General features: G+C 31.3%; 2 protein-coding genes across 2 annotated transcripts in view; both read right to left on the minus strand.

Annotated features, from left to right (window-relative positions):
• The window catches only part of LOC144843313 (receptor-type tyrosine-protein phosphatase T-like), a 75,917-nt gene that overhangs the window by 11,502 nt on the left and 36,623 nt on the right, over window positions 1–27,792 (minus strand). The gene's annotated exons all lie outside the window — the stretch shown is intronic.
• On the minus strand, window positions 16,972–27,737 carry LOC144842329 (receptor-type tyrosine-protein phosphatase kappa-like). The gene is made up of 17 exons (XM_078698766.1): window positions 27,683–27,737; window positions 26,889–27,167; window positions 26,368–26,576; window positions 26,053–26,137; window positions 24,269–24,486; window positions 23,798–23,885; window positions 23,419–23,495; window positions 23,136–23,172; window positions 22,892–22,989; window positions 22,467–22,589; window positions 22,057–22,220; window positions 21,355–21,490; window positions 20,770–20,919; window positions 19,142–19,402; window positions 18,344–18,495; window positions 17,832–17,967; window positions 16,972–17,046 (listed from the first exon to the last, which is right to left on the minus strand). The coding sequence occupies exons 1-17, from the start codon at window positions 27,735–27,737 to the stop codon at window positions 16,972–16,974; spliced, it is 2,343 nt and encodes a 780-aa protein (XP_078554892.1).

Consider the following 27,792-nt stretch of genomic DNA (forward strand, 5'->3'; position numbering starts at 1 on the left):
TTCAACATTATGATGCTGTACTCGAGCTGTTCAACCGGTTTTCATCCATTAAAAACACTTATCGTAGGAGGAGATAGGAAAATGCGAAGCATCCTCGTATTATTGTGTGCGGATATTTTTCAAGATGGACATCCATTAGACAGTGTGTACCACGATCGGAAAACACCCTATTTGGGGCAAATCGTTGAACCTAAATTCGTTTTATTTGTCAATAACTAATTATCTAACTCAATTTAATTAGTAAACAGGGTTACATCAGATGGTTAAAATCAGTACCGAAAGTACAAACCAACTTTATATACGATCGAGTAAATATTCTAGAAGTAACGCGCGATTTACTGAATTTTTCCCTTACGTAACGGCCTGTCTTCAACATTATGATGCTGTTCAACCGGTTTTCAGCCATTAAAAACAATTATCGTAGGAGGAGATAGGAAAATGCGAAACATCCTTGTATTATTGTGTGCGGGTTTTTTTTCAAGATGGACATGCATTGGACAGTGTATACCACGATCGGAAAACACCCCTATTTGGGGAAAATCGTTGAAACTAAATTCGTTTTAATTGTCAATAACTAATTATGGAACTCAGTTTAATTAGTAAACAGGGTTACATCAGGTGGTTAAAATCAGTATCGAAAGTACGAACCAACTTTATACCATCGATACCATCGAGTAAACATTCTAGAAATAACGGGCGATTTACCTAAATTTGTATATAGATAACACAAGGAATTTTAAATATGTAATGCTGCAATTTAAATTAATTGTGCTGGTAGATCATCTGATCCAGTTGCTTTATTTTGGTCGATTAAAAAAAAAAATTAAATACAGTAACTCATTAACAGTGATAGGTTCAAGAAAAAAAGAAATTGTTAAGGGAGTGGCCAGATACGGAGAAAAAAAACATTTTTGTGAGCGGGGAATTTTGTTTCCAAGTTGATCAGCTACGCTAACAAAATAATCATTAAATAATACATCAACAATTTCGTCCGGATTATTTACTATTGATGTTGTCCCATTATTATTATTATTATCAGAAATAGCATTAACTGATTTTAATTTTATTTTTACCGAGGCCTACGTCATTTATTATCTTCCACGTTTTTACTGAGTTTGTTGCGTTATCAGAAAAAATTTTTTTTTTTGCAGTTCTTAAAACATTTGAAAGAGTTTTTTGGTATATTTATATTTTATAAAATCAGAATTAGCAAAATTTACTTTTAATTACTTTCTAGTAGGCCCCTACATCTTGGTTTTATTATATTAATAGATTTTTTTAAAACATTTTCAATAAATGAATTTTACAAATAAAGGGTTGACCTAGTATTACATTCTATTTCTATTCTGCATTATTTCAAGTTTTTCCACTTCCAGATGACTACGTGTGCAATGAATGGCAGTTTCAATGTTCAAGTGGCGATTGTGTTCATAAAAATCTGGAATGTGATGGAAATCAGGATTGCAACGATGGATCAGATGAAAATGATTGTCGTAAGTTCACTTCTTCAGCCAATACTTATTTATTGGTGATTGATAAACCAGAGAAGAGTGAAATTACTCTTCCCTGGATGAACATATAAACAAATAAACAGATACACAAAGAAACAGATACACAAAGAAACAGATACACAAAGAAACAGATACACAAACTAATAAATTAACAAATTAAAAAGAAATACAAATGTTGAAATCAAATCACAAATATATTGCAATTTTGAAGATTTTGATGATACTAGACATAAGTAAGGAAAACAACTAAAAAGTCTCGATTGATTCATTGATCGATCGATTAATTCATTGACTAATTTATGAATATATTGTAGAAATTTTTAATTGCATTGCTTATTTTCTTTTTTATTAGAAAATTATGTGTGTAACGAATATCAAGACTATTGTTATGTTAGAGGTTGTCAACCAAAGTCAAGGGCATGTACTCGTGGGTATATAAATTGCGACAGTTGTGGTATGTTTGGTATGTCGACAAACGAATGAGCGCCTTTTATAGTCCGGTCTGTGTCACCACCTGAAGTGGTGCAAATTGCCATCCAACTTTTCTAGACCAGAATTATCCGTAGATGAAGAATATGGATCGGGATAGGAAGCGCAATATAAAGTCAAAGTTAAAAATTGACCAATTATAACAATGTATTATATATACAGTAGGACTATGTATCTATATATAAATGTACGTAAGGGCAAAATTCGGTAAATCGCGCGTTACTTCTAGAAAGTTTACTTGATGGTATATAAAGTACTGATTTTAAATTGAGTTAGATAATTAGTTAATGACAATTAAAACTATTTGCCCCAAATAGGGGTGTTTTCCGATCATGGCATGTACACTGTCTAATGGATGTCCATCTTGAAAAAGCCCCGCATACAATAATACGAGGAGTTAATCATCTCTTTTAGAATCATTTTAATGATAGCAATCCAAGAACATGCCCTTTTGGTGCACAGGTTAGTGTTTGGATAGTCCAGACAATCATGGATGGGTTCTAGATTTATCTATTCACCGGGTTGGTATGTAAATATTCTGGATACCTACACCAGTCAATCAAACAGTCTTTCATTTAAGATCAATCTCTCTCCTTATGTTTTGAAGTTCAGTAAGTTTTACAAGATCGTAATTATAGGGGGAGGGGGGGGGGGGGGTCATTGTCCGGGTGGTAGTTGTCCGGGTGGCAGTTGTCCGGGTGGTAATTTTCCAGGGGGTAGTTGTCCGGATACGTTGATTATTATATGAGATATTAATAACATAACTTTACTGATCAAATAATTTGACTACTTGTAAACCATCGATCTCATAGTTTGGACAACTTTGCATGTATTTGGTAACTACCCAATACGCATGTTAAAATGTTGACCCTTGACCTTACTGTATGTCAACTTATGAAGTGATAAATGTGATCTTTTACATTGCGTATGATTGATTAACAGGATGAGAAAACATCACATTTTATTTGGTTTTATAGGTAAGTTCTATGATTGACCAATATTGACATTTGACCCTTAATCGTGAAGGATTTTTTTATACGAAGATTGAATAGATACCTATAATCATAAAAATGTAATAAAAGATTTATTATTATTTTATTATTTTTAAAAGGTTATAATACAAATGTTTAATACATTGATGTAATTAGTTAATTTTGAGCTTTGACCAATTATATCTCGCAAACGCTTCCATCCTGATTACCTTTCAGATTCGTAACCTACGGAAAATTTTGATTCAGAAAAGTTGGATGGCAATTTGTTCCCCATCGGGTGGTGAAAATGTTTGTAATGGTATGTGAGAGTGTATATTTACAGTATAGATGAGGCATATAGAAAGTGAATTACCACATTCTGTACTGTACCTAAATCAAAACTCAACAAAAAGGTAGAGCTTGACCACAAAACAGTAGCCTATAATATGCGTTAGTCACAAACGATGATCGGTCGAAATAGTGAAATAATACATACATGGCATAATGTTTGTATCTATTTGATACCACACAGAAATAATAATTTGCATGTTTATTATTTGGGATCACATGAAAAAAAAATGTTAGGTTGTGTAGTACTTGGTAATATCCTACGCCATTGACTGTGTTATTATTTTTCACTAATATAATATATTTTATATAGTATATTGTGGTAAAGAGTTTGAGTGCTATTCGAATATTAGTTCTTGAATGTAGGTTGTAATTAAAAGTAGTATTCGTACTGAATTAGAAACGTTTGGAAATTTCACTGCATGTCTGCCATGTTCGCTCCAGTTGAGGCTCCCTTGTCGTTAGTGCTACGCCAGAAATGTGTAAAGAGTAACCGGCAAATAATGACGTAATTCATAGAATGTCCTTATTTTGGATGCCATGATTGTAAGTGACGTCACACACAATTTCTGACCACTCCCTAAAGTTTGTAGCTCCCTATCAAATTGATCAGATTCACTATAGTAGTATAACAAACTGAACATGTATCATTTATGTTACAGCAACTCGCTAGCATCAGTTAGATTTGTTTTTCCCACTTAACCATCCCCATAATCATCCCATCTAACTATCATGGTGCTACTTATGCACAATACTATTTGGCTGGGCTGGTATAATTCTTGGCAATTATCTCGCCCCCAATAAAATAACTGTAGTCCATGTACACTGAAATATCCCAAGCACAGTGAACTAATATAGCATGAGTAGCCACCGAAAAAGCCAATTAATTAAAGAATTAATCATTATTTAAAGTAAGGTGGACCAGTGGTATCTAATATATAATAAATAAGCCAAATAATAATTAAGGAATTTCATTATTGAGGATAAGGTGACCTCAGTAGTTGCATCAAATACATAATAAAACGTTAAAAATTGTATTACTGTGCTTATGTGGCGTTGTGTATAAAGTAGTAGTTATAGTGTATGTTAGTATAATGTTTGTAATTTTTTGAAAGGATTAAGTACTCTGATGCACATATTTCATTAATAAACCCCAACAAATATAACCTACTAGCTTTAAGACTTAGTATATATCATATCAATTATCCTAGAATTGCCCTTCTTCGTTACCTGCAATGCATATCAATTCGAATGTACAAGTGGAGAATGTACTACAGACATCAGCGTATGTGACGGATATTTTGATTGTAATGATGGTTCAGATGAGCAACATTGTTGTAAGTGTTGATGTCCGTTTTATATAATTAGGGACTTTTAGATTGAGTGAGCGTGCACACGACGGCCACGTCCACATGGGTCGTAGTCGACTGTTCTCGTCGACAGATAAAAGACATTTTAGATTAGGTGGAAATTTACGTTGACGTGCCAGTGAACGTATGATGTAATGACTTTGGGATATGAACTTGTAATCTAGTAGTAGCGCTCATTCGTGGTGCTATTCCACCGCGCTGGGCCGGTGGAAGTAAACAGGCCTCGGCCAGGTTAAGTGTGTAGATTAGGCCTAGCCGAGATCCTTACTTGTCTGAACGAAGGCTGGTGTCCTAGTAGTAGTATAGTGATAAGACCCAGGCCATAACCAGTATTATTAAAAACTTTATTTAACATAACCAATACAAATTAATAATTCACAGTTTTTAAAAAATAAATTGACTAAAATTCACTTTACTACTACATTCTCAGAAAATCATCGCGACACATTCTCGGCCATGATTTTGGTAAACATTTGCAGTGTTATGAGGTCATACGTCCACTTGTACTCATGTCAGAGTGCGAACGTGAACATGCTACTGAAGTGCTTAAATTTGACAGTCGACGTACCAGACGCATAGCGCATGCGCATATCATAACAATGACGTAATAGGGTAGCAGTCGAGATAGTTGACGTGAAAATCTAAAAGTCCCTATTATATAGGCCTAGATAACATTGTATGTTTAGCAGAGAAAGGTTCACTGTTAAAGTATCAATGTAAGTTGAGTATTACCTCGAAGTATTATTATCGAATACATTTTGCTGCTCAACGTTGGTCCAGGATTGGCTGCTTCACTCCTCCCTCTTATAATCTGTGGTTTTATCCTATCATGTTTAATAGAGAATCAATTGTATACAAAAATAATTCAATTTTACGTAATCTCTTAATAGTAGGCTTATAGTATTAATTTTAGTGTTATCAATATTGGCACAATTCCTTCCACCACAATCACAGACAAAGGGTTAGGTTTATCAGGGCAAATGCAAGTGTAGGGGAATTGAAGGCGATCTGAATCTATACAGAAACAATTCCCCTTGGGTATGTTTGTTATGAATTATTAATTAACATTAGCTTTTGTTTATATTGTTTATTAAATTTTCAAACAAACTGTACCGTATTCTTTAATACTGTAGCTAGTACTGTTGCTAAGCCTTGCTACTCGTACTTGGGAATAACTTCTGTTGCAGAAGAAAACGAAAACTTCCATACCACTTTACAAACTACTGACCAATTTACTACTACTACGGCGACGACAACTACTACAACTTCTATTACTACAGACAACGTTAGTGCTGTTAGTGCTTCATACAAGAAACTTGACAATTCCAGTTCGTCTGACGCCTCCGATTATTTTACTACCACTCCAAGTATACAATCAAGTAAAAACTTGTTCACGGACACATCAAATGCTGTTTCTATTGAAGGTAAAGCTCTGTCCACACTTTCACACTTCATGTGACAGTGCCCATATGGACACGATGACGTCATATCACTACCATATTTAGGCACATCACACTTTTGTTTCTAGTTTGATAGTGTAACCAGAGCCTAACAGAGTCATTCTATTATAAAGTTTTGGTGTTCTTGTTATTATATTGATTATTTATACCTCCCAAGCTAATTTTGTTCTTGTGAAAAGCATATTATTATACTGTGTCTCAGAACATAATGATAAGCAATCTATGTCTTCAATAGACTTTGCAACAGATTTAGCCATAAATCCGCTCATCTATTTTCTTCCAAGGAGGCAATCATAATGTTTGTTAACGTTGTCCAAGTATGACATACGATTATTGCTCATGTCTAAATACGTTGAATTCTTTGCTTTTTTATTTCAAGTTGGTGTTGCCTACCTATTTTTTCTGTAAAACCATTTAATTGTTCTTGCAGATAGTACATTCAACGACAGTCCATACGATTGCAAGTATTGGGAAGTAAATAGACTTTCTATACATGCCGGTATGGACTATGTTATATCAATTATAATGTTATAATGCATTCGTAAAAAAATAGTAATTCTGATTCTATAAATGAATTAGCTAAAAAAAACAGACGATCCAATAATCCTAATAGAAGATTTAGCATTCCGAACAGTCAATGCAACAATTGAAACAAACGATTTATCAATCCGTAAAAGCAATTATCAATTGATAAAAACGAATAAGCAATCCATCTGTTAAAAAATTTTGATTAGTAGGCCTAATTTGTACAAACGAATTAGCAGCTTATACAAAAGAATTACAATACACTTTTGGTGGCACTAATAGGCTAATGTTTTACTCTGTTTAGTTTTAATATAGGCCTACACTAGTAAATAGCTATTATCAAAATTCATAATAAAACAAATTATAGTCTTTAATTTTTATCTAAACGAAATTTTGAATTTCAGTAAACTGTGAAGCAGAAACACCGGAGTTTGATTCAGTTGACGTAATTTCAGAAACAAGTGGTGTCACATTCTCTATCGGTTCTACATATTCTGTAAACGAAGGTCAGAGGTTAATTTTAAGAATTCACTCTCTGCCACTCAAGCCTCTAAATTGATCAAACCCACAATACGCTTTGCGCTTTATTGACCCAGTGCCAATTGATCTCCTATCATTTCACCTGTTTCAAGAAAAGCAAAACATCACTTACTTTCATTGTATAACATATCTTCATCCTCTGAGTTTCATTGTAATCTTGTTTCCTTAGTTTACCTTTTAACGACTTGTATTTGTTGTTTAAAATCCTTGTAAAAAGTTGGTGAATATCATTCCAAAAATACGTCAACTAGAAGGTTGTTTTCTGTAGACTTTGTTATACAATTTCTTTAGTTTATCAAATATTTATTATTTGTTATTTTACAAATAATACTTGATAAAAAAACGAATTGCACTGAATTTTGGAATGCACTGCATGTTTGGAAAAACTGCTGACTTTATAATTATGTGTAAAACAACATACTATTATGAACAATACACACTATATTTTAGTCATTTCATTGTAATTTATTAACATCAATTTTGCATCTAATTCACTGTTAGTAAATAGTATTTCTTACGGTAAATTAAGAGTTTGAGCATTAATGTAGATAGATAGCAATAGTTTCATTTTTGTATAATAAATTACAGTCCATGTATATCATAATTAAGCAACCTTTTTTGTAGATGGACCATACAAACTTGTGGCAAAAATGATTTCTAACGAAGTAGGTTCAACTGATGGTACACGGCAAAATGTGTAAGTTTGACGTTTCTAATTTAATTTCTTAAAGATATAATTCTACCTGAAAAAATATAATGTATTTTGTTTTAAAGAGGTCATTTAAATGTCACATAATACTTTTGTTAACCAAAAATTTGATCGAAGAAAAATATTTATCCGATAAACCGTAATTTGAATAAAACAATAGTCACCCGGAGGCCTGTGGTGTAGTAGTCAAGATTTTGTTATTTTTTTGTATAAGCAAAATCATTATTTTTAGCAATCAAACCAATGTTGATGGTGGTACACAATATTATATTATTAAAATAAAATACAACTATGCTTATTATATACGTTTATCTTTCCAGGGAAGGAGACCTTCTAAAAATTGCCTCTGATTCTATTGACATCAACATTTATGATAAACATAACAAGGAAATTAGTATGGATTGCGAAATTTTGTTTACCAATATTACCGTAAGTAAATAATAAGTTCATTCATATTTTCCAACGAGACTGAGACAGTACTCCAGAGATAACTCCCCAAAATAACCTCTTTTATTTTAAAGAATATTTCTCTAGATAATGATACGATTATGCTGCCTGTTTGCCATTTTACTAATGAAATTGGACCTATGGCGTAAGTACCTATTGATATTTGTTAATAATATTTTACAAACCATCGCATAATATCATGATACCCTTTTTACATCTGCTACTAGTAACTACTTGAATGTGACAAGTGGTAAACAGGTGTGAAAGCTATGTCGTGAAAAATCATATGCCCTAAAATCAACGTAAACGTAAAAATAAAAAAATCATAAAATATTATGTGCTTCGTCAAAACGTGTAAATCCGCAAACCAACGCAAACCAATGCTGGTAAAGCTACTAGAGTAGAGTTCTAAAAGGCTTAACCAAGGGCATGCAAAATTAGTATAAATGCATACAGAAATCAAACTATAACAAGCTGTTAAACTCTATCTAAGAATAAATACTTTAAAGCCGATTTCCAATTTAGTTGGTGCTAATCAAAAGTGTCAGCTTATACTCATGCGTAAAGATGGATTTGGAAGATGGAAACGCATGCGTATAAGCTGACGCTTTCAATTTGCGCGAACAAATTCGACTATTGGAAAAAAAGGGCGTTTCTTCCATTGTGAACGATGTTGTGTTGTAATAAATAGTCGTTCATTTATTTTACTTTTATCCCACTATGAATTTAACCAATTTACGAAATTAAATAGCTGAAACTATAAAACACTATTTAGTATTAGTATTTTCTGACTTGTAGGATATGGTCAACAGAAGGCTGTTTGACTATTTACCAAGAAGATTACATAATCAGTGGTGTAACGTGTAAATGCACCCACCTTACTTCATTTGTCGTCCTCATGAAACCAAAACAGGTGAAACTTACTTCTGTTAGCCAACCATTGTCTGATATTAACCTACATTTAATTTTCTCAGAGATATCATTTAGAAACACAGACGTTCTTTGAACGCATTATACGAAGGCCTAGTACAATACAACGTATACAATTATCGAAGTCTAGTTCGGCGAATGTTTTAACTAGAATAATGATAATAATATTATTAATAATATTAATTTTGTTTTTCATCATACGATTTACCACTCGGACACGGAAATATTGAGTAAAAAAAATAATTCTTCATATGCTCAGAAACATAATGAGCATGTCTACCTATACAGAAAGTTCAGTAGTCAAATAGCACGTCATGAACATGAAAGTTCATTGATAATATTTACGATCATAACTGGAAACTATACCATTACAAAATATACAGGACGAAACGACTAAATACCAATAGATGATTATGCTGACGATAATATAGTGAATAAACAAAAGCAATGATGTTATTAACAAAAAAGCATGACGTGTGTAAAAGCACCTTTCTTCTTGATATTCTGGTATCTTTAAGCTTACATTATATTCATTTACCAATTGCACGAAACTTACATAACTAGTTTTAGTAAATTCCTTGACAAAATGACAAAAGTACAAGCTGCTAAAATATAAAAAAACTTAATTAAAATTTTTGTTTAAATTTATGAATTTGACTTAATAGAAAATTATGAAGAATGTGATGAATGATGAAAGGAAAACAAATACAAAAACAGAAGAGAATACGTTATCTGTGCTTACACAAATTGGAATTGGGATTTCGAGTGTTTTTCTCATCATAACTCTTATTACAGTGTTCGGCATCAGGTATGTGTATTTCATATATTTTGGATATATTTATTTATTAAATTAAATAAACAAATAACAAACATACAATACATAAATACTGTACACAGTAAGCTACAGTACTTACATTGTGAAGAAATGTACGATTGCTAAAATTTCTCTATCTCTGGATTTCTTAAAGGAAACGCTGTAGGCCTATAAGTGTGACCCAATCTACTAATATTAATCTATTTAAGATATTAACTCTACTAAAAAGAATACAGAACGCAGAGTTACCTCTAAAACGTCATTTGAATTTTTATCTTACTCCAGCTGTTGGGCAAATATAATATGTCGGATCTCGTATGTTCAATTAATATCTCAAACTCTTTAAACTTTTACTTTGCATGCAAACCACAGCGATGTTCTTGTATATGTTAGTTGGTACCGTTTGTATTTTAAAAATAAACCTAAATGGTATACAGTAATTCTAATCGAATTTGTAGTATTCGATTAGTGGTTATTTACAGAAACTACCGCTATTATGTTACGTACTTTTCTTCTATTTCAGAGAATTAAGAAACTCCGATCGCTATAGAATATTACGACACTTGATAATCGCTTTAATTTTGGTGAATTTTTTGTTTTCATTCTTAAATTTAAATGTAAGTTTCACATTTTATTTGTTTTTTCAACTGATAGCAAAGAATATCATGTACAAATTAATGTATTGAATAACGTAAACAGTTTATAAATACATGATCTAATACTATAACTATTACCAAATATCTAACTTGAGTTCATTTCTAGTCATCAACTCATCGTCATGTATACATATTTTAGATGAGATGATGATTGCCTTATTGGTGGGTTGCTATCACGTTACTCATAACATTTTATGTTAATATAATCATTAGCATACCCTATTCGATTGATGTATATACTTAGTTATTGGCAGATTGTTATCACGTGACTTATAACATTTTACGTTAAAATAATCATAGCTTATTTCATTTCATTTTCATTTCATTTCATTTATAAGTATGATAGAAATCAAATGTCCAGTGGTTCATCAATAGTTTAATGTTGTGGTACAAGGGCAGCATTATTTTTTCTTCTATGAGGTTAAGGCATGAGTAATTCATGACCCACATTATGAATTTATAGAGGTCGCTATATATGCAACCGGGCAGCAGTATTCCAAGATCGATCGTATATAACAAGTATATAATTTAACCATATCGCTGACCGAGGCCACCAGGCTGAGCGAGAACAAAATTAATGTCGGGAGACTTTGTTACAAATATCACTCATATGCCTATCTCAAATTTAGTTATTTTTAACCTTAACACACAGTAGCTTAAGGCTATCAACATGTGACTTTATCACTAGTTGTAAAAGGAAACGTATTTTCATATGGTGACATTTGCTTGGCTCCGATTGGCGAGATCATCTGAGATGGTCTGCAAAGTGGAATTATTTCCACGCTGGACACATTTACGTCCAATTTTTGAAACCTAAAAACCTGAATTATATTTTTATGTATTATTCTCCTGTACACGGTAACACCAGGCCTACTACTGCTTAAAATTTAATTTATTTAATAGATTAGTAATAAAGTTGCATGCGGTTTTCTTGCTGGATGTCTGCACTACAGTCTAATGGCAGCATTTTGCTGGATGTTAATGCTGTCAACCGATGTGTACATCAAAATTAAACATTCATTTATGGATCATGAAAAACGATTTGTTTACTGCCGTTACATTTGTTGGATTGTACCTGGTGTTATTGTTTTGATTACTGCCTGTGCGACAAGAGAAAACTACGCCTCTGATAAGTAAATTCATTTTTAAGCGACTAATGGGTCTTTCACACCTGCTCCATTCCGGCTTCTTCGGCTCCAGATCAGGTTCGAGGAAGATTGCATGTACACAATTAGCGACTTTTTATTTTCACTACGGGATTCACACATTTCGAGGCTGGTATGAAGCGTATTTTTTGCAAACACGATTAGCTAATTCCCACGTGAACCTAATGTAGCCGGAGTCGGACTGGACCTATTGTGAAAAAGTCTTATTGTAGAATTTACGAAACTGGTTATTTTTTTTTCCAAATAAAGAGCTTGTTTTGTATGTTATAATTGTTATTGATGAGCTGCATTATAAAGAAAGATAGTGCTGTTTTTTAAATTGTAGTTGAGTTAGACAGTTTCCTAGTCTAGAGTATCTTAATACTAGGAAACATGGCTAAGGCTTAATGGAGATTGGGCTGCTGATGATAATACTTAGTTCATTTAAATAATAATATGATATGATAAAACATTACATTTTAATTCTATCTTGTTTTATATATAAAGGTGTTGGTTAGATACTGACTCAGGTGCTATATGGACATTCATTTCGTCGGTTTGCATAACAATTCTGGTAAAATAATTTCAATTAATATTTTCATCTTCTCATGATTTCATTACATGCTGAAGTGCTTACAAATAACTACTGTAATAACTATTTCGGTATGACAAACAGTATATTTTTGGGAAAAGTCTTATTGAGGCCATATACATGGCTGCAGTCGCGTGCGCAAATTTGAGTTAGTATTTGCCGACTGACCGACAAACCGACCGACATAGTGAGCTGTAGAAATGTATGAATTAAAAAAAATGCAGTAGAAAATGTTGTTTTATATTATTTTGTCCGATACAATATTTATAAAAGGAATAATGCATGACGCATCATCTATGGATATATAAATAATATTGAATTATTTTAGTTTTGTACGATCAAAGCAATAATCAAACAGTATGCTGAGAAACGTTATAATATCAAAAGTTGTGTGTACGATCGGTTCCACGCCCACTAAACAGAAACCGGAAGAAAATGTACACATAGTATGGATTTTTCGAAGCCAATCTTAGATCAAAGGACTGTTCTTAGGTCAGCATCCTGCTTTATTGCCGTGGTACCATATACATGCAGTATTGTCATTTGTTTTTACATTATAGATTGTTCTGGTTCAGATGAGTGTGATCGGAGTTTTAGTTTACCAGAAATCTAAACTGCCAAATCAAACTAAAGATGATGTTAGTACACTTAAGCGAGTCAGGTAATTCAGGTTTTTTCAAATATAGTAAATAACATTCTGCCATTTATATTGTCAGTAAATTATCAGTATCAACAATATGTGTAATAATTAAAGCCACCATAACTGAGGTATTAAATAGTTACCAAGCTAATTTATCTATCTGTTTTCAAATGTACTGTAATATTGTATAAATAATGTTTAATTGTTAGAGCCATGTTAGGAGGTTTGCTTCTGCTTTCACCAGTTGTTGGACTTCCTTGGATTTTTGGCATTATTGTCATCTTTGATGATTCTCAGACAACGCAATACGTTTATGTTATGCTCAATAGCATGCAAGGTTTCTTCATCTGGCTGTCACAATGCTGTTTCAGCACAGAGGTAGGTTAATTAACTAATGTAAATTGCTTAGACACCGGGTTCTATGTTTTCCAGACTAGATGTAATGTAATGTTGTTCGATTTATAAAGCGCTTATACAATCAAAAGATTGTCTCAAAGCGCTGAGAGAAAAACAGAAAGAAATTACAAAGAAAAAAAGATGGGTTTTATTATGAGTGTTTTGAAAACTATGATAGAGGATGCATTTTTATTAGGATCAAGAAGATTGTTCCACAGAGTCTATACGACTCGACCAAAAATTGTGTAAACTTGTTTGATAAATGCTCATTATTACATAGTATCCATAATGTTCTAATTTATTTCATAAATTATTTGTGATTTCTGCTACTTCTGAAAAATAATGCATCTGGGCTGTGTGTTAAAAACGTATCTATATTATTATATTGTAGGCAAGACGTGCAATTAAGAAAACCTTCAGCAACCAGATAAGACATAATGATTTCTTTGATAAGACATGCAGTACCGCTATGAGTACCCGTAAAGATTCGAATACAGTTATTGATATGAGTACGCTCAAACCTAAATGGAATACCAAATGAGCGAATCCACAATTATTGTGATTATGCGTGGAAGTATGGTTTGTGTGTGGTTTAGTGTAGTGTGAAAATAAGTTTAAGTTAAAATAAAATTAAGTATATACTTCGATGCCTACCGTACTTAAGATTGCTTGATAGAACATTATTCAAGATGATCTTAATTGATTGGTTTTTTTTAATTATTGACAAAGGTAGGTAAATCAAAATATTTGTTTGGTGGAAGTATGAAATGTGACACAACCAAAGACGATTGTCAAAAAGACATGTGTTTACTATTTGATTAAATGGGTTTAATGTTGGTGTAATAAAATTAATGGTAAAGTGTTAATTAAGTTTTTTGTAAGAGTTAAATAATCACTCTCTCCACTCAAATAGGTTACATTCGGATATCGCCTTATAGTAGTGTGTTTGGCATTTTTGTGTACAATTCTGAGCGATACGAAATATATATTTATAATTTTCTCCAACGGTTCCACTTTTGTATCCCATTACTGTAGCAAAATTAGGCAAACGATTTAACATTCATGTTAGATGCGGTTATGGAATTCATACTTGTACTGGTATACACAAAATAGGCGACGCTATGGAGTTTTGGAGAAAAGCAGTAAAATATCCTGACCAATTAATTTGGTCAAATAGGTTTTTCATATTCACATTTATTTCGACAATTTACTGTATCAATGATCGAAATTAGAAGTAAATAGAAAAACATACTTATTTCTAAATTTGTATTAAACTATAATGGTCCTAATATTGTATTCATTTTTTTTTTAATACTGAATTATGGCACATTATGGTTACCATATATAATACATTGTTTAATGGGTTTACTAAACAACCTTTACAAACAACTTGTTGTTTCTATTTCAATTCATTCCAAAATTTGGACCATCTAAATAACAAATAGATGTTGAGCCTAGTAAGAACTTTCTATGCTTTGGTGTTTCTAAAATTATATGCACTGCACACTTTCCGATTCAGACGATTGAGATTCGCAATCAATGTCTTGCATAATTGTAGATCGTATAATATTATATAATGTGTAATTTCTTGATAAGTTAATTAATACAGAACTATAGAGGCATATTCTTTAAAATACTTAATGTCTTTAGCACATACCGCATTAAAGCTTAGATCATTAAAAAACTAAATTAAAATACATTATGCTTTGCACAATAATTCATGATATAAATGTTATAATGTTAAGCTTATTACAGAATATTAATATCTATGTCATTTATACTGTGTACATTGTTTTTAATGGTAAGTTGTCACATTAATAAATCTTTATCACGATAGACTCTACAATTCTGCCATCAACCAATGAATAAATCTAACCGTAATTTATAATGAAAAATCTATCTTAAATAAGAAAAAAAATGTACCAATTTTAAACCTACTCTATGGCACATTTTTATAATATAAATGTTTTAAAAAAGAACTAACTTATAACATACTTGATGTTTGTTATAAAACATTAATATAAATATCTCTAATTTAAAGTTAACAAAACAAATATTAACAAAACAAATTATTAAAATTGCTATAATATATAAAATATATATATATTTTGTTAATGCAACAAACAGTGGAGCATAATTATAATGTTGACGCAACGCAAATGTTTTGACCAATCGCAAGATAGTCTGAATGATCAATAGCGTGTGCTTGGTGAAAATGTTTTGCATTATATGCGCGTCTTGCACTTGGTCATATTGGTCGGTTACTCCATGTATTAATGCATTTTATATAACACCTAAATAAATTCCTGTCATTTGATTGGACGATTGTGGGTCACATGGCGTGCAATAGTACGCACTATTAAACGATCGTTTAATAGTACTTTTTGAAACATTTTTGTGTACGAAAAAAAAAACGTCTCGCGGATGAAAAAAAATCTAGTACACAAATTATCCTATGATATGGCCGGCTCTGTACTGTGAAATACAACAGCGCCACCTGTCGTCTGGCCTCAGTTTCGTTTTTCTTTTAAACATTGTGTACGAAAAAAAAAACGTTTCGCGGATGAAAAAAAATCTAGTACACAAATTATCCTATGATATGGCTCTGTACTGTGAAATACAACAGCGCCACCTGTCGTCTGGTCTCAGTTTCATTTGTAAACACCACAGCGAGATATGCAACAGCAGCAGATATTTGTGTATGATTTGGACATTATGTACTAATTTCATCCAAAAAGGCATTTAAATTAGCTTTAGATCGTTTTTAGGATTTTGATTAATTAATGGGGACATCCCTACAAGACGTGGAATTGTTGGAAAAACCATAATTAGCTTAGATAAGTTCCAATTGTCTGTTGAAGTTTTGCCTTTCAGCCAAGCTAGTAGTACTAGGCTAGCCTAGGCCATGCTAGTATTAGGCTAGACCTAGGCGTTTTAGCCTTGCTAGGCCTAGGATTGTTTGGTCGTTTGTTGACATAATTAACACAAAAGTAGGTGTGTTTACGAAATCCATATAAATATAACATTTAATATAAAATTATTAAAAACCAAATGTTACTGTTTTTAATCAATGTGAATGAAATGTAGTAGGCTTTGGCTAGTAGGGCTACCTTTTAAGTTTTATTTGATTCAAATGACAATAATTTATTTAGATGTTATATAAAACAAATAATGAATGTTTTGTATTCGTGTAATGGTACAAATAATGGCACTTGGTGAATGATGCCTCGTTGAAATATAACCTTTCATCATTCACCTCGTGCCATTATTTGTACCATTACACTCATAAACATTCATTATTTGTATACTATTACTCTAAAATAATATATTCTCTTCAAATAGTATAGAATAATTAAACGACACTGTTTAAAAATGGCTATAAGGCTATATAGTAGCAGCTGTTTAATTGACAACATAATGTAATGTAATTAGTTTACATTTTCGTAACTCTGTGAACCATCCAGCATTCTAACGGCTGCATCGTAACAAAACTGGTATTGCTCCTGAAATAAAAGAAAAAACAGAATAATTTGGAGACATACGTATGGAATACGAACCCTGCAAAACAGACTTGTCCCGGATCTGTAGTTAATTTGTCTTGTTTCTTATGATTGCCCACCATTTTGAGTTGAAAACTGGAACTGAAGTATTATATTTATGAAACGCCATACGTGCCAAATATTTACTTTTTACTAAACTGGAACCAAGGTCTTGAACAAAAAAAAAACCACATACAAACACAAAGCGAAACACGAGCACGTTATTGTTTTTCTATGTTGTTTTGAAGTGGCAATTTTGGTTTTTTTTATGGTTGTTATTTTCGCGAACCGAATACATAACATAACAATTGTTGTGGCTTGGTGGTGTGGTTATGATGCTTGGCTACCAATCCAAGGGTCATGGGTTCAAGTCCTGTCATATGTCAAGGTTTTTTCTCATGACAATTTGCAACTCTACTCTCAAAGACCTGTAATAAATATATGTTTATCTTGTGAACGGGATTGCCACATTTGAGAAGGATAGTGAATGAATTCACTTGTGGTTATCCTTGGCAATTTGCCTAAAATGAGAATTGAAAAGAAATAATTTCGCACTTGTAGATCTTTAGATAACCAAACGTACTGGTAAAACTTATTTAATACATATAGTTAAAAATGATATAGGATTGTCATCTCATTACTCCTGGTAATGGTGACGCCACTTCGTGTCTGCGCAGAAGTGGATAATGGTGAATTTGTTGATGATTTATATCAATTTATTCAGAAAAATACTGGTTGAAGATACTAACCATGTTGTCAACCATATATGGGCATGTTTTACGTAATTGTTTCACTGTATGGTACACATCCACTAATGTCTCCTCTTTGATCTTTTGAATAATCGATGACACTGCACAATAGAGTCCACATCGTCTCGCACCGTCCCTGATGAATTAGTTAATTTTAAAAATCTAATATTTATGTGTTCGTTATCCCACCCAATTTCATTTAAATTCCCAGTTTCGTGGACTTTCTACATTCTCAATCTTGAGGACGATCAAAGTATATTGATCGAAACGTATATAAACTCAACAGTACTTTTTAGAACTAATATACGTGGTGTATCGCAAACTTTAAAACACATACGTACGTTATTTTATTTTAACATTTATCTATCATGAATCTAGTTGGTGTTTAACAGCAATTTCTGGTTCGAGAATGAAGCATAATTACAGTATTAGACTGTGACTATTGTTTCGTCCTGTAACTGTACTTGACACAGTGAGGTATAACGAAACTATTCTGTCATTCCAATACTTACTGGCATACGATGATTGCTGGGAATCCCTTGCAAGACCGTTGTCGTGTTTCCACTGTTGATATCAGTTGTACAAACGATTCCAAGTCTGGTATCTTGACTCCACTCTGCCATTGTGTGTATAAAAAGTGGGATATATCTCGTGTTGCAGATCCCTGGATATCATACAAAAAAAACCATTTTATATAAGTTCATGTTAACCATCTTGAGGGTTGATTCATGAAAAAGGGAAGAAATTATGTAAAAAAAGTAGCCTAAATTAAAAGTTTCCTTCGGATCTGGACACCTTTCGATTAATTATGTGTGTTTACATTGACTTGCTTGGTTAGACAACTCCGTCTTTGACCAAAACATCATACGATGTTGCGAAATGAGATGGAAGCAGGAGAAAATATCCTCTGTGATTATGGTGTTTATATTGATTATAGGACAATATTTAAACCAGAGTGGTACTAGACTTGCCCACAAGTCTGAAGTCATTGTCTTTTCTACCTTTTCTATGATCTACCAGTCGGCGTTCCGATTTTTGTCTGAAAACTACTAGCTCAAGTAGTATACGTATGAAACTTCATATTTGCCAAAAAATGTTTTTTTGTTACTAATATTAAGTCAAAACTCTGTCTGTAGAACCTAGACTAGAGTGGTACCGGTATAACAATGTGTGTGTTCGCTGAAACGTATAAAATGTTATAGTGTGTATAATTTATGAAACAGACAATAAATATGGATTGGGCTGAGGTTCCATTTCCTTTTTATATAGTCCAATTTGTTACGTAATAATTGTAATTGCCAACAATATACCTTTTTCAATGTGACTGTCTGTTGAACAATACCATGTTTACGTTCCGAAGACTCAACTTTGACAATGTATTCCCCGTATTCGAGTTGTTCACTCACGTGTTCAGGTATGTACCTTGCGTACGATTTGTCTTCTAACTCATTCAACGTCACAATAATCTGAGACTTATAATCAAACACTATGCTCCAAAAGTCACTACACGTGTTTATAGGATCCGAGATTGGTGACTGAGTTGTAATCAATGCATTTCGTCTGGTGTATAACTATAATTGGTAAGAGCACACAAAGCATAAGCATAAATTGAATGAAATAGTAACTTTAATGTCCTTTAAAATATGAAAAGTAGTCATAATGAAAGTGTTACTATGCATATACTATTAAATCCAATCCAATTCAACCTTTTTTATATTGGGAGTTTAGTTCTTGTAGTTATTACAATTAAAATAATACGTTTTATAATGAACATTGTATCCGATTCTCAAATACTAGCTGTCCTCGGCAATGTTCATAGTTTATTTTTGAAGTATAATAGATAAAATTTTAGATATGTAAATATCTGTAACATAACCTTAAGTATGTATGTGACATAGTCGTAATATCTGAAGAATATATGAATTACGAAATTTAACTAGAAAAAAATGTTAGGATAGAATAGGAAGAATCAGGTGAATATTCAGATCCAATGATTTATTATTACAAATTAAGATATTGAATGAAAAAAAAAAGAAATTTAAAGAAACATACGTCACAGAAAGATGCATTGATGTAATCGGTTCCATTGGTTGAAGGCGTCATTAGAAAAACACGTGATCTGTTTACTGATATTGAAAATTAGAAGAAATATACGTTAGTGGTAACTTTGTCAATTGCAAGATGATAGTACACAAATGTAATATTGATTTATTTTAATATTGTGTCTTAAATGTGATTATACTATCAAAAGAGTTTATAGTTTACAAACTGAGGAGGTCAATCGGGGACATATTTTAAGTGAAAACAAACGAAATGTTCTCTATTAAATTATGAACCAATTTAAAAAATATTAATTTTAAATGATTTAATGTTAATATTCAAAAGGAATATATGCCGCATATTTTAAACAAATGCATTATTTATTAAATATTATTGTTTTTTTTTAAAATAAAATATATTGTTTTTGTATTGTTTTTATACTAGGTTAACAAACAAACAAAAGAGCAAAACGTACGTGGTATAACGTCTTGAAATCTGTTTAACATTATATTGTTGGATTGCTTTCCAGTCGAAATCATTTCTTCTACTGGCTTTGGAGACACACTATTAAGTGTCTGAAACATAAGCAATTAATTAATCTTACGACACATGGAAGTAGATGATTTTTTTTAACAACCATCATTATGTCTTTCAAATTCTAAATTATTTTTTCTTAGATGAATAATTATTTTCATATTATAAAGTATCAGTATTATATTAGCCAATCGATGTATTTTTCACTCAATGGTTTTGATTTAGCATGATCTATGGTAGTAATAAAATAATGAAACTATTAGGCCTACTCGGTGTTATGACAATAACAATGACAACATAGTCATATTGTTACAGAAATGAATGTTGCAAGGTCTATCCAATGATCACAAAAGTCTGACTCTACCGTCAATTGTTGAGATATAGTCGTTTGTTCTTCATTTCCGATAGCTCTTTTAAGGTTACACAATACAAGATTCAGGTCAAGAACTGGAATAGTCGTTTGTCCACAGAACAGTATCTCAAGTAAAACTTCGTAGATAAATGTATACTGCTCCTGTTATTAAAATAAAGTAATTTACATTAAACCAGAATTGAAGAAAGTATAAATAAGTGTAATTTTACCCTTTCTTGAAAGAAATAATCGTAAGGCGTGCTTAAAAAAATCTTACCAGCTTTATATTTAGTACCGTCAAATGTACAAGTACCTCTATACAGTCGAGTAAAGCAGTGATTTTTAAATGTTTTTAATTGTTTAAAAACATAATTAAGGTGTTTTTATATTAGAATGTTTAAACAAGCTTCCAGCACTAGCAGAACATTAATTTTCGAATTACATATCCTCATCTAAAGAAATATATTCATCTACCAGCACGTAGACTCTATGAACTTTTAACTAAGATGTTATTCGTTAACACAACCAGACACTACTAACTAATGTGATGTAAGCAAGTTAGATCTAACAAATTGGTAAATGTTTCTCTATATTTACTTGAGTTTGAACCATCTGTATACGTTGTTCTCTCATACTTTTCACAAAGTTGAACACATCGATGCTTCCTTTCTGTTCCATCATATCCAACATTGAGGCAAGAGTAATGACGGTACCAGTTCGGCCTGCTCCAGCGCTAGTTACAACAATTTGATAACATGAATAACGGTCATTTTAAACAGTATAGATAAAATATTGTCCCCGTAAAAAAAAAACAATTTTCTTTATTGAATATGCCATTGTGATGTTTTATAATAGTTATTTACTTTGACCAAAAAATTGGATAAAAAAATAAAAATTTACCTGGAAAAAACTGTAATTTAATAAAATTGACAGAAAGTCAAAATGTTTTTTGTTGAATGTAACCGTTTATTTTGTCTTTTTATAAGTGAAAACAGTATTTAGTTTTAGTTTTTTTTCTACAAAAGTGATTAACTTTATTAAAACTGCGAAATGGCATATTCTAAGCTTTTTTTGGGTAAGAGGTTTAGGGTTAGGGTTGATTTCATTCTTTTTTAGTCCAGTTAAATATTGTAATATCAGAGAGCTCTATAGTAATATCTATATAAAATCTAAAAAAATATAAAACAATAATATTACAAATAATATGTCATAATCATTATTATTATAATTAGATTCGATTAAAGTTTGAACATTGTAAAGAAACGAATCCACAGACATATTATATAAATCAATACACACCTGCAATGAACAATTACAGGTCCAGTGTTTGGTGGCGCTTTTTTCTGTTCATCTTTAAATTTGTGAATGAAATCCACCAGATGTGTCACCTCTGTTGGTACACTCTTGTCTGGCCATGATATGAAGTGATAGTGCCATACAATATGATTATCTTCATACCCTTCCTTTATTAAAATAGAAGAATACAAGAATTGTTTGTGAGTAAATTCCTTTTCTTTTTAATGTTACTTTATGTATCACAATCGCCGTACCAATTTAAATAAAACATGCATACATAAATCAACATGGTTGTATCGGTATCTTGTTATATATTATATTTGGAATTGTCTATGTAATGTTATTTTGTTTATCAACAAAGAGATCCTTCAAATCTTTATGGTATTAAAACCAATATTTTATATTTCAATTACCTTTTGAATTGTGAATTTTCGAATAATAAAATTCTTGTTGTCTTGTTCTTCATTATTTGTTACTACAACGTCTCCGTAATAACAGGACTTTCTAAGGTCTGGCCAATATTTTTCAGACTTTTTCTAGGAAGAAAAAACAATCTAGTTTGATAATATATTAGGATCAGGAAATTATGTTATCTTCTCGTTTTTTGATGATTTTAATTCGTTCTTTTAAAATCTCTACTGATGATGATATTGGGCAGAGTACAAGTGTTTGTTACTATTAATATTTCACTATCATTAACAGATGTTAAATATTAATGATTTATTGTAAAGTTGTCATTAAGCATCTTCTAAATTGTAGTTTGCAATTACAAAGTTATCTTCCGTAATAAATGGTTAATTTTCTCGCCTCAAATTTACTGCTGGAATAAAAACTATACCTTTCCTCCTTCTGAAACATTTGTTACCATGACGATAACCGTAGAATTCTCTTGCCAAACCATCCTCCACATATCATTAACTGATGCTACATTTGGTCCTGCAAGAATACCTTACATTTGTATCTTATACTTTCGAAATGTGTCTTTCTATCTCATTCCTCTTTGGTTACATAACTATCTCAATTGATTTACAGAATATACTTAAACTAATAAGATGAACTTATGTACAAATAGTAATAGCTACCTTGACATGCAATGTATTCATGTGAGCATTTGTATCCCTAAAAAATGTGTCGAAATAACTATAAGTTAATCGAATTATAAAAATAGCATTATTAACATTTTTATAATTATATTTTGATTCGATTTAACAAGTAATTATTCAAACTACCTATTAAACAAAACAAAACAGTTTCAATTTCATAATTGTGTCTAAAAATGAATAACTTCATTCATTTAAAATAATCTTATAATTCATTAAGATAAACTATAAAGAATTAAATATACAAGTAATAAAATAAACGTACATCTAGATACGAAGCATTGATATAATCAGATCCGGCGATGTTTTCTTGAGGTTGTAAAATTACTCGAGAATGATCATCTGAAATTATATTGTTAATATTAATAAAATATCTATTTTTTTGTTTTAACTTTAGTTATTGAAATGTGAAGTGTTTCAAATAATTGCAATGTAGGTCTACATGCATTGAATTGGTTAGCGTATTGATATTGACAAATACAAACTAATATGATTGAACCAAATACAACGCTGAATGAAATATATGAGGCATAATACAGGTACAAAATGAAACATTCATATTAGCTCAAACCAAAAATAAAACAAACATTTTCAATATAATATACTTTTAAACATTAAGAATTGAAATATAAAATATTACTCACATGGAATAACATTAGAATATCTGTTTTTATAATGGTTGAAAGAGCTCTTTGCTACTTTCCATGAATGGAGTGGACGATTGCCAAGGTCCTTGGAGGAAAACATTGTTATAAAAGATTGATACTATAAAATAGCCTGTAAAGTGTTTAAATAATATCCCACAATCATAGCTGACCCGAAAGTCAATGAAAATCATTCTAAAAGATAACACGGTATATTTAGAAGGAAATCGCCAACGGTGGTGGATGAATAGGCCTACAGTGTACATGGTTGGGTTGGCAGGAAAATCCGCCGACGGTACTACAGAATCGTATTCATATTGTTAACTTTTAATTTTCTTTATACATAAAATACATACTATGTATGTATAACAATCTTATTCGCGACAATTTTTGTCGTAGATAGAATGTGAACATTTAATATATAAACATTTTTTTTCTGGCTTGGTCATAAAATTAAACTATATGGCCTACCTCAAACTCTTTCTCAAAGTTTTGCACTGGGTCAACATGTTTTAACAAGACATATGAGTGAAGATCAGAAATAGCAATTGGTTGGTGTGTAACCTTATGTAAACTTGCATTGGTATATATTGGTTCTAGCTCATTGTTGGGAATTTCACTGTTAGCGTTGGTATTGTTATCAATGTCTGACATAGGCCTACTATCCGATGCATCAGCTTGCAACTGACCTGTATAACAGTAACTTACAGAATTGTGTTATCTTTATTAAGTTATTAACTTATTTTTCTGATGTTCAAATTTAAATTTCAAATTAAGATATTCAGGGAAAGTACTCAAACTCGAACGTTTTTTTCTTGCTACGATTGATATCTCTAAGCCTTCCATTATGTTCAACACTGTAAATAATCTTAAACGAATTAAGATAAAGTTATAAATAATTGTAATATGCCCATTTACACTAGGACGATAACGATTGATGATAAATAAATAAAAATGTGCATTTTCCATACATAAAACAAAGGGAATCTAAAAGGTTTTTATCCTAGCACTATTAGCATAACCATCTATGCTGGCTTTGATGGAAATAACAATTTCACACGTTAATCAAATGACGTCATGATTAGAAAGAGCAATACTATTATGACGATACATTAATTGTTTTGTTCTTATTGATCATAACGTCATTTGATTGGATTTTTAAAAAATGGTTATATTGTAATAGTTCAAGAACGAAACCTTTTCTAATTTCATGTTATGTAAGAACAATTATGTTTATCTGTATATCGTCCAAGTATGTAGAAGCCTTAAAGTCCAAATGTATACTCAACGTATTGATCCACAATATTTGAGATCCCTGAAAATATTTATTTCCTGTTATAATTATGATGGAAGACAAAAGCTCCTAATTATTTGAAATAATAAATGAATCTTAATTAATAACCTGGATTTTTTTGAATTTCGTTCAAAACCGGGTCAAGATCATTCCATGATTCTCCTTTGTTGAAATGTAGATGTTTTCTGAAGTTTATAAAAAGGAGACGAACAAAATATAAAATGTAAAGAACATCAATTTTCGAGTATTAACGTGGTTGAAAAGGAAGGATGAACAGAAGTCACGAGGCGAAACAAATAAATATTTGTACATGTTTGTTATGTTATAATTTGTGTTATGTAGTGATGTAAAAACAAAATTGTTTTCTGATATATATGATTTGTTCATATGGACAATATATGCTTTAATAATGATTATAATTGTGTTTGTATAATTAGCTGTATACTATCCTTATAATTATGTAGATAATAACAGTAGACCTAACAAGAAAAGTAGCTTATAATTTCCATTCAATAGCGAGACATTCTATGCAAAGTACAGTTGTGGAACTAAAATACTTCTATATGAACAAATAAATAATAATTCAAACCATTATACACAACATACCTTTTCATTAGGAAATAAATCACAACAATTATGGCGATCATTAAAGCTATAGATCCAGTAACCGATCCTACAATAGCACCTACATTCAATCAAATACATTTATTATAATAACTTGGTGTCATTTATGTTTCATGATTCTAAATTTGGAACAGAGAAATACTGAAGATTGCTGTTTACCTGATGTATTTATTATCTTATAAATTATTTGAAATGTTACATTAGGTTATTTTTAATTTGACTATTGGCAATATATGTAATGGAACTTGGACACATTTCTGTATATATTGATTACGAGTAAAATGAATGAATTGACCATACTGTAACTAAATATAAACTTTTTAACATCGTCACAAACCTGTGTTTGGTTTTACATGTTGTAGTGTTGCTATAGTCATTTCTTGAGAAAAATTGCCGAATCCTTTGGATGTCTTAGCTGCCACCTAAGACATAAATAATAATGATAATAGAAATTTAAAAAGCAGACTGAACAAGGAAAGAGAAATCTCAACTAGTACTTTTCATTGTTTTGGAAATATAAGACTCACGAGCAGGTATCACGTATTTCCTCTCACATTCCGTACTGTTCAGCAATGCGTTAAGATCTCGTGCAGATGGAAAATTGATTTAAATTGATACAAATGTGTTGAAATAGTATTTCCTGTAAACGTACCTTCACTACATAACTAGTATTAGGATAAATATTAGCATGTACGTCTATTTCTATATCTTTAGTTGCAATGAACATCTCATCACTATCCTTCGATATGATAGAAACATTGTAGAATTCAATTTGACAAAGATTCTCAGGCGACGGACACCATTCTATATGAATATACGAGTCTGTAGAAGACGTTTTGGTTATGTTTGGCGGGCCTGGATCTGTAACAAAAATCGAAATCACATTACTAAAATTAAATACAATCTTACAATAAGCGTATGCAGTCATATTAAACCTATTACATATCGATTATTCCAATGTTACAAAAGTTCAGAATAATGTAATTTATTACAATAAAATGTACCAAACCCCCTTTTTTAGAAATTCAATACTCAGCTCAGTCTAAAAATATGCGCGTCCCTTAAATTGAAGTCGTATTAAATAAAACGAAAGACATTCAGTAACATAATTCAGATTCATTCAGATTTGAGGTCTCATTTCATCCTTTTTGTCCTGCACACTATGATACTTACAAGCAACCAATGTCATAATTGTTGTATTGTCAATTGACCCGCTGACGTTTCCAAATGATGCAGATACTTCAAATGTATAAGTAGTACATGGTTGTATATCGTTGTCAAATAGAAGCTGAGTTTCTTCAGTAGATCCTACTTGATTATTACCATTGTTTGTACTGAGTGAGTAATGATACCATATGTTACTTTCTCCTTTTTGGCTACATCTTGATTCATTCCATGATATAAAAATAGATCGTTCCTCAATTGATGTATGTTTTGGTCGTATTTTAACATCTATGAAAATGTTAACTAATATTATTTTCTTTAATGCACACATATTTGGTTCATAGGTAAACAATTGCATATGATAATATAGAATAAATCCTAACATAGCATATTTTTTATCTTGATCTAAATAATGCTGGCAGCAATAGTTATTATTAATGTCAATCTTATCACACAATACGCTTATCATTAGTAAGATTACGATTACTTGCCATTTTTAATTCATGATATTCATATACCACAGCTCATTGGCTGTAATATAAAATTACCAACCAACACTATGGTATGCCAATTAAAATATACTCCATCGCAACTCGTTATTTAAATTATATTATTAATAATTAGAATTAAACGAATACTTGCCACATTTAATTCATGATATTCATATACCACAGCTCATTGGCTGTAATATAAAATTACCAACCAACACTATGGTATGCCAATTAAAATATACTCCATCGCAACTCGTTATTTAAATTGTATTATTAATTAGCAACTAAACTGTAATCAAGATAGCAACATACCTGATGGTGCTGTTTGTTGAATATAATATTCACTCCATGGTCCGATATACTTCATATTATTAAATATTCTTGTCTTCAAACGGTATTCAGTGCATTCAGATAAATCTTGC

This window comes from Antedon bifida, chromosome 5, assembly GCF_963402885.1.
Source record: "Antedon bifida chromosome 5, ecAntBifi1.1, whole genome shotgun sequence".
In the NCBI taxonomy this organism is placed as follows: Eukaryota; Metazoa; Echinodermata; class Crinoidea; order Comatulida; family Antedonidae; genus Antedon; species Antedon bifida.